At 39.8% G+C, this 8,745-nt stretch overlaps 1 protein-coding gene across 2 annotated transcripts in view; it reads left to right on the top strand.

Moving 5' to 3' along the window:
• IPMK (inositol polyphosphate multikinase) overlaps window positions 1–7,795 on the top strand; it is a 43,689-nt gene extending 35,894 nt beyond the window's left edge. The window contains exons 5-7 of one of the 2 annotated variants that reach the window (XR_015183528.1): window positions 3,674–3,755; window positions 4,755–5,477; window positions 6,408–7,795. Coding sequence is in view for 1 of the 2 variants with exons in the window: in XM_086466457.1 (XP_086322583.1) it covers window positions 3,674–3,755; window positions 4,755–5,389 (717 nt within the window). In the remaining variant the exon portion in view is untranslated. Of the gene's footprint in view, window positions 1–3,673; window positions 3,756–4,754 lie in introns of both variants that reach the window. The other variant, XM_086466457.1, reaches the window with a different exon arrangement.
• Window positions 7,796–8,745: the final 950 nt, after the last annotated feature.

Here is an 8,745-nt window from a genome sequence, read left to right on the forward strand (position 1 = left end):
CTCAGTTTCAGTGAGGTGAATTAGTTAATGATTTTTGCAGATGTCAAAGAGCTCTGCAAGTTATTTATTGGAGATTTTTATTTGTGCTCCACCAAACAGGGTAGTCTTAATTAATATGTATTTAAATTATATTTCTGGAAGTTAGGGAGTTGCCACAGATAAGCATTTGAACAGTGTGTTTATTTTTCTGCCTCACCATGGAAGTCAGTACTGAATGACTGTAAATAACATTAAATAGCATTTGATATTTGGTTTCCTCAATTGAGTCTTCAGCTTAACGTCATAAAGCTGCAGTTGCAAGGTTTCCAAACCATGTGTCCCGCTGTTGAGATCTTGCGGGGGTTGTGCTTTTTTTAAGACCACACTGGACGAACTCTTTGTTTTGGCTCAAGGTTCCCCTCAGTACAGGAGTGTCAGATGAACTAACCATAATTGAAAAAAGGGTACAAAAATATGTGTGCATGTGCAAGCAGCAATAACTTAACACCTTGTGGGGAAACAAAAGCCAAGTACAGACTGAGGAAGTCTGAAGATAATTTCCCCCAAGACTTAAGTTTTGACATGCTGCCTGTACAGAGTCCCTACTACTAATAATTAAAAATTGGAACCTGTTAGCATGCTGGGTTCCAGTTCTGTTTATGTAGAAACATCACCAAATGGGAGCTGCTTCTAGGCACAAGGAGGAGCCTCTGCGTTGTCAGCCAAAACAGCTCTGATCCTGTGTAGTAAGAATGTACAAAAATCAATGACAAAGCAGGAGTTTTTTTTGAAGGCAATGTTTTGCAGATCATATAAGGAGTTTCCTTTGTCTTGTGCTATACAGTGGAACTCCTTGTGCTTACAGAGCAAACACGTAATGAGCTGCGGCAGGTGTACGAGAAATGAGATTTTCCTGTCTAATAATTTCTTGGCCGTTGTTAAGGTTACAGATTTGATTTATTTGACTTGTCATTGTTTTGACAGAAATGGGCTAGTACAGACAGCTGCAACAACAGGGATACAGAAAAAGGTTGGTTCAAAGGCAAATAGCCTTTTGGAAAGTGTTAGTAGCAGATTAGTAGCAGTGGTGGCGTGAACAAAAGCACGGTGAAGCAAGAGGTCTGTAAGCTAGGAAGTTGATTTTAGTCCTCTGCTACTACAGCACTGCCATTGCTGTGTTTTGGGGGGGCAGGTGAGGGTGAGGCAAGAACTGATGAAAGATTATTTCTGTTGGAGCTCAGGTTTCTGTTCCTCTGCTTTCAGAATGGGGCTTCACGCATTTGCTTGAAGTTTGCCAGGAATGTTTCAAATCGTCACTTCCTTGCAGTAGAGAAAAGGCTTGGAGCAGTGTTAAGAGACAGCCCTTCGGCTAACTTATTGCTGTTGTCTGCAGCTAAGCCCATTGGTAACCAAGGGTTCTCTGAGGGTCGGCTTGTTCACAAGGTAGTTAAGTATATACGTTGCACTGTTGGGGTGGGATGGGGGGACTTGGTAGTTTGTCATCAACCATTTTGTATAGTTAAAAATGCACAGTCAATGCAGAACACGCACATCTGCCTGGGGACTTTTAAACTATGTGGAAAGCCATTTTGGGGCATGGTTTTGTGCAAATGATGAGAAGAGGTGGGGTGGCTTCATGGAAAACCCAGCTCAGATGCACAGGCGGCTTATGTGCTGCTCCAGAGTTTCTTTGGAAAACAAAATGAGTTTGCAGATCTTAATCAGCATTTTTGAGCAAGCGCCCATGTCACAAAAACTGTTAGCTCCTAGGGGGAAGAGATAAGGTTCTGGTAAATAAGATCATTCATTCAGGAGTGTGCTGCAGTGCTGGTGTAAGGAGGAAGCTGCCCTAGACCAACTAAATCGGAATGTTTAATATTATTAGAATGGAGACACAGCTAGTGAAAACTTAGTTGTAATTGTCAGACTCTTATCCTTTTCCTAAGCAATATATTTTTTCATTCTTGCTTTATTTAATTAACCTTTGGCTTGTGGCTCTTTCAATTTAAAAAGTTTTTGAAACTTTTTATATGTTTTTGGAAGTAACTTTGGTACCTGAAGTGTTTACAAAAGTAATCTTTGAGTTCGTATGTAGGATGCTGTGCTGGTTTTATGTGCTTGGGGGGGGGGGGGGGGGGAAGTGGTGAAAAACTGTTTACGTGAAACCCAAATGACACTTGTCAGATGCTGTTTTTAGAATAACTCACCTCTGCTATGCTCTTCTATGGTTTGTAGATTTGTAGATGTCAGGGCCTCAGTTTCTGTTAGTAGCATAACAGTGGAAATAGGAATCATAACAGTGGGAAGTGTCTCTGCTGCCGAGTAAGTTTAGACGCTCAGGTTTACAACTGTTATTTCTGTAGAATAACCAGAATTATTCAGTCCCTTAAATTCATGGTTGATTACTTAAATCAGTTTCCACACACTATGATTTAAGTTCCTTGGGGACCCTGACTTTAATTACGTCTATCTTTTTGTCAAAATAAGAGCTATTTGGAACTTTTCTTCCCAGCTACTTTGCGAAGCAGAAGTTACAGACCTGTATTTTCGTATTGTGCTTGTTGTGGTTTGGATGGGGAAGAGAGGTTTTGGTGTGGGGGACTGCAATGAAAACAGGGAATTCTTTTTTTTTTTTTTTTTTTTTTTAATTATTGCTCATGTACCACTCCTTTTTCTGTGCTGATGTTTCACTGTCCTGGACTTTCTCTGTGGGCTACAGCAAAAACAAGACCCCAGAGGAGGGATTGGGGAACAGCACCTCACCAGTGCACCCTTACTTGCTTTCTGTGGGATCCTCTCTTTTTCCAGCGGGTGAAGGGAAGTCGGATTGGTGCTGCAGGGTTGGGTGGTCTGAACAAGCGCCAAGCACAGAGTTTCTGCCAGACACAACTGCCTGCTTGGTAACACCATTATTTCTGCAAATAAGAATTGTCTACACTCCCATAAACAAATTATACTTGGGCCTGGCTGGCTGGCACGTTTCTACTGTGGAAATTATTTCAGTTAGGGAGAAAATGTGTCTCTATGTAAAACATTTTTGAATTAAGTTGTTAAGCTTGTACAATTCCTGATATGGACAAAACTGTGCCCATATGAGTTGCCTCCCTTTCAGGCAAGAGCTGATGTACCACTATCAGTGCTGGAACCGAGCTTTCACTTGGCTGCTGCCATTTATTTAGTGTAACCTCATTTGTGTCAACAGTTATCCTTTCAGGTGGGTCTCACGGAAGTGGGCCTTCCTGGTCATGTCATAGTATTTCTTCTTGTTTTGCTGTTGTGCTAAATATTTTTATAGTTTTAACAACTGCATTGAATTTTTGAGCTTGTTACATCTTACTAATTTAATGTTCGTAGTAACATGGGAAGGAGTATGACAGTTTCAAGCCTTAGCTTTGATTTGCAAGGCAGGTGCTGTATAAAATGTTTTCCTGTAACGGATACATTGCTTTTTGCCAACAGCATGTCTTTCTAATGCAGGGAAGCTGTAGCTTAGACCCCAGGATGTGAAGGGGGGGATCTTGTGGATCGGAGCACTGGAGGGCAGTGCTGACCGCTGCAAGTAACAAGTAACTTCAGACTGTGTGAGGGCTAAATGGTACTGAAGATTTTGTCACCTCTACAGAGAGGTGTCTCATAGCTCTGCAGAAGTACTGGTTGTTTGAAAGAAGTACGATTACCTCCTTGTTTCTTGCAGGTTTACCATGCCTCTTCTGACAGCTACGAGACACAAAACCAGCACTATGGAAGGAGCTTGACAAAGGAAACAGTAAAGGACGGTAAGCGAATTTTGTGTGTCAGAATTGGTGCTCTTGGATATTTTTCATTTATTTACTTGTTTATAGAAACTTATGGAAAAAGTAGTTCATGTGTTCCTATTTTGAAAGTCCTTTATTCCCCTCTTGCAAGATGGGTCTTTAGCAGTTTTCTGTATCATTCGAACTACCCGTTGATCTTAAATTAAGTATGCAGTTGGCTATAAACAGCAGTGTAGTCTGCAGGAATTTCCTCGTCACATGTCTTTTACTACTACTAAGGGGGTGATAGCAGTAGAATTCAATTTCTTTGCAGCTTTGAAACTATAACAAAATAGAAAGCTTTTAGAAAATGTGTGGTTTTACCTCTAGTTGTCTTCTGTGAATATATCCTGTCTTTTATATTAGAAAGCTACTATAAATGCAGCTTTTGATTTAAGGGACATTCCTGGTTGAAGTCAACCCATGTGTTGCTGTACATTAACAATAGATAAAAATGCTACCATCATGTGGCTGGTTGGTGATAACTATTTCAAACTGGTTATTAGTTGACATCTGCTCATCTGTCCCCCACCGAGGGACAGAAGGACGCACGCTCAAACGCACCCCTTTCCAGTGCTGGCACTAACTTGTCAGCTCTGTCGCTCGTGATAAAGAGCTGCTTGAGCTTGTTTACCCCTGGAGAATTTAATGGGTCTCTGCCCAAAACTGTCCTGATACTTGCTAAAATGACATGGGGAGTAGGAACCATGTTCACCTACTGTTTGATTGATGCATTGATTAGTTTTATTTCCCATCCAAGCCCAATCTGTAGTATTATACAGCATGCCTTCTACAGGTGAGGTGGCTGAAGGTATCAGGGTTCCTCCATTCACTTCTGATTTAGTTGTTAATTGCCTGAAAGGAAACTATGTGAATAATGTTTCTTCAAATCAAGAACTATTCTCATCCTGAAAGAAATGAAAAATGCTGGATTTCTTTTCAGACGTGAAAATAATCCCAAAATATGTCTCTTTGTTACAGGCATCTCAAAGTTTTTCCACAATGGGTACTGCTTGAGAAAAGATGCAATAGCTGCCAGCATTCAGAAGATCGAAAAAATTTTGGAGTGGTTTGAAGGCCAGAAGCAACTCAACTTTTATGCAAGCTCATTGCTGTTTGTTTATGAAGGTTCATGTCAGGCAACAACCGTGCGGTTGAGTGATGTCACCTTGGCGGAGAAGAGAGGAGTGCCCAAAGGACTGTTATCAGGTGAAGACATACTGGAGTATAATAATAATATTCATGTAATAAATTCTACAGAGAATGGAAAAATCGAGGCATCTGTAAGTAAAGGCTTGTCCAAATTTTATGCACTTCACAAAAAGGCGTACTCGAAGAGGCACCACAGTCAGCTCTCACTAAAAGTTGAAAACTTGGAGCAAGGCAACGTGTGGAAAAGCAGCACGTGCATTACACAGGAGCATCTGAACGGAAATGTTATACCCCAACTGGAAAAAGTTTTCTGTCACATGCCAGCAGAGATCAAGGAAAGCGCAAACGTAGAAGTCCGAATGATAGATTTTGCTCATGTGTTTCCTAGCAACACAAAGGATGAGGGCTACATTTATGGTCTGAAGAATTTAATCACAGTACTTCAAAATATTTTGGATAACTAAATTCTTTGCTATGTTTTTTACTGGGGGCCAATGATAAAGAGGAGCAACAACATGAAGAATTTCTGCACTCGTAATGCTGTATAACTGGGTTTGTATTGTTCTATATTTTATTTGTCTTTGTACTTTTGGTAGAAGGGTTTAACTTTTTATAATCTCACTCAGGAAAATAATTGGTAGTTAATTAGGGAGTGTGAAAGGATGAAGATACTTGAGATTAAGCAGGGTAGGTAAATTAGTCGAATGAAATGTGTATGGTTGGCTTAAATCCAAGGAGTACAGTTGTACAATAAGCAAGGGTTATGTTAGTTCCCGTAACGACTTTAGCATAGATGACATTTGCCCACTTAGCCTTGACACTGAGCCGTATCTCCGTTGGTTTCTAAAACCTGTTGGTTTTTAGAAAATGGACTGAAAACGCTAATGTACAGGATCGCTCTCCTCAGTGCTGCCCTCTTATGTTTACTGTACTTAAATAACTGGAGTTAACCCTACTTGGCGAGAAATCCCGTGTTGAGTCAGAGTCTAACTTGGAAGACAGTGTATCAAAAAGTGCTTTTCAATATCATGGGACGATATTGCTGTTCTTTCAACCCTGGTGTGGGCGCTTCCCCTCGTAGTGGTTGTCTGTAGCTGATGTTCACCAGACAAGCTACAACATAGTTTGTGTTGAGGTGCTAAGAAAATGCTGGATTAAAATACTTTAACAGGCTTAAACTGCACAACTGCTAGAGAGTTGTTTGTTCCTAAGAAAGAGTGAAAGAATGCAAACGCGAGTTATTCCAGGAACTAATTTGGTTTAGGAGATTAAGTCACTCTGTTAATGGAGTGTCTGATGTTGTGACTAAGGGAAATGCCTCAATCCTTTGTTCTGATGGCTGTTCTCCAAAAACATTGCTTTTAAAAGCAAACTAATTGAATGGGGAAACAAAGCATTTTGGGTAAGCATATAGAGATGTCCTGTAGCCATTTGCCACTTGTATTTTTGCAACAAGTGTTTCGTATTTTCACTGCTGGGAAGCACCGACTGGAAATGACGAGCCACACAGGTGGAGGACCCTTTCCTGCGAAGATCCAGTTCAACCCTGGAGCAACCAGATGTACCTCCATTTGTTGCAGTGGAGCTGTGGCTCTTGGCCCGGGCTAAAGCCAGCTTTGCTTTTGTTCTGTTTTTTAATGACACACAGGCAAGCTGTGTAATTTGAAAGTTGTACCACTTCCTTGTTTTTCACAGGAAAAATGCAAGCGTTCCTATGGACTATTTGAGATCTGGATGCGTTTTTGGTGTGTCTCTTGTGTGCTGTGTAAGTGGCTGTCCTACCATCCATATATAGCCAGCTATACAAAAAGTGGGGACAGAGGAGTCTTGCCATCCATAGAGCAAGATTTCAGTGCTTTAAGCAAGCCCCAAAAGTAAAACTCCTTAGAATGGATTTGGCTGTTGGAAACGTACGTCCTTTACGTGTGGACTTAATGTGACACTGTGGCCTTGCTGCTTTCTCTGTGTGGTGTTCTGCACTGTGCACTCATTTGTGTACGTGTCTCTGCAAGCTCTTGATTTGACATCTGTTTTCTATATCAGAAAGAGAAATAATACTTCAAGCAAATACACTGTTTTAAATAAAGCTGAAGTTTTGACTCTATTTGAGAACCCAAATTAATTGGAAGAAACAGGGTGTTATGTGTAGAATGACATTATTTAAACTTTAGAGCTAATATTGGCCAATACATTCAAGAATTAAACCAATCTGTTAGTAATGTAATGTTTTTGAAGCCTGGGAAAAGACACTTCCAGGAGGGGCAGTATCACTTTGTTGAAAATTTTATGCAAATTATGGTGAAGCCTGAGAGGAAAAGATCAGGAAGATAAAGTGTTTTTTTTTTCTACCTGACATTTCCGTTGCACCACATAGTTAATATATTCCCAACTCTCCGAGAACTGATTTAAGCCATATTCTAGAAAGTTTATGGGTTTGTTTCTTTGATGCTGGTTTCTCTGTTATGGTTTTGTTGTTCTATCCCGTAATTAGTCAACACTACAGTAGTCTAGGCTGGTAGTGACCTTGTATGATAAATTCACAATGTTTTACAGAAAATATATGGTGGAAAACATTTACACATCTGAATTTTTGTCCTCTGGAATTCATCTCTTCTGGATTTTAATCCATTTTATGCCGGAGAAATTAGACATCTGTCTCAAAGTAGTCAGTTATTGGAAAATTATCTGTATGCTCTTAGTATAAGCGCATTCTCCTGTCTTTGCTTTAAGATACATGTCTTCAGTGTTTGAATGCTTTTAAGTATTGATTGTTGTGTTGACTATGGCAGTGTTTGTAATGCACCTGGAATATTGTTAAGCTGTCAGAATATTTTGAATAAAAAAAATAAAGTAATTTTATCATTTTTTTTTACCAGTAGTTGTTATGGATGTATTTCTGTTAATTTGAAATATAGCTTGAGAGATAACAGTATTTTTAATGGGAAGTTGTGTAAATAAAGCTTGCTGTAGGGCTGTTTTGGCATGGTACCAACTGCGAGTTGAAGCCTGCGGAGGCATTATATTCACATTGTTCTTGCACATTTCAGATTTGGTGTTTCTGGTGTCTTGTATCTGATCAGATTGTTTTCAGTTACGGTTGGAGATGTATTTGCAGCAATCATGAAACAGATTACCGAATTAACGAGAAGATGAAGAGGGAGACACTGGTCACTAAACGTATGCGTTGCCATCGATCTCACTCTGTAGGAAGCATACAGGACAGGCGACAGTTATGTGGAAATCTTCATGGAAATGGTAACAAGGCTTACAGGGATTTCTGTCCCATAAAACTGAAAGCAGGTCCCTTCCCCAGACTGGTGTGATATGTCCGAGTGCAGTTGTCATTGATGAAACCAGTCTGTTTTGATTTGAAGCAGCAAAAGTTTGCTTTAGCAGAATCGGTTGTTGAAAGGGAAGATTCATGGAAGCGTTGTCCTTCATGTACTCTGTGAGAACATACTTTTATGAAGACTTTCTACCTAGGCGATTATGAGAATTGTGTATAGGCTTACCTAAGGAGAGCTTGAATTGTATAAAGTTTTATAAAAAAGCGTTTACGTATATGGTATTTTTGGATATGGGTGGAATTCGTTGCATAAATTACATTGGAATTTTACACCATTACAAAATGTTTAAAATATTTTAATCAAATTGTTTTATGAACTAGACTGGAGACCTTGCTTATAGTTGTGATTCACATGAAACTTGTACTGTTTTGTGGGGTGTTTTTCCGCTGTAATGCATAATCAGACTATTATTTTCCATAACCCTACAGTTTCATGGAGAACACTTAAAGTACTCGGTAGATTAGGAAACCACT

The sequence above is a fragment of the Leptosomus discolor genome, chromosome 6, assembly GCF_034619465.1.
Source record: "Leptosomus discolor isolate bLepDis1 chromosome 6, bLepDis1.hap2, whole genome shotgun sequence".
Lineage (NCBI taxonomy): Eukaryota > Metazoa > Chordata > Aves > Leptosomiformes > Leptosomidae > Leptosomus > Leptosomus discolor.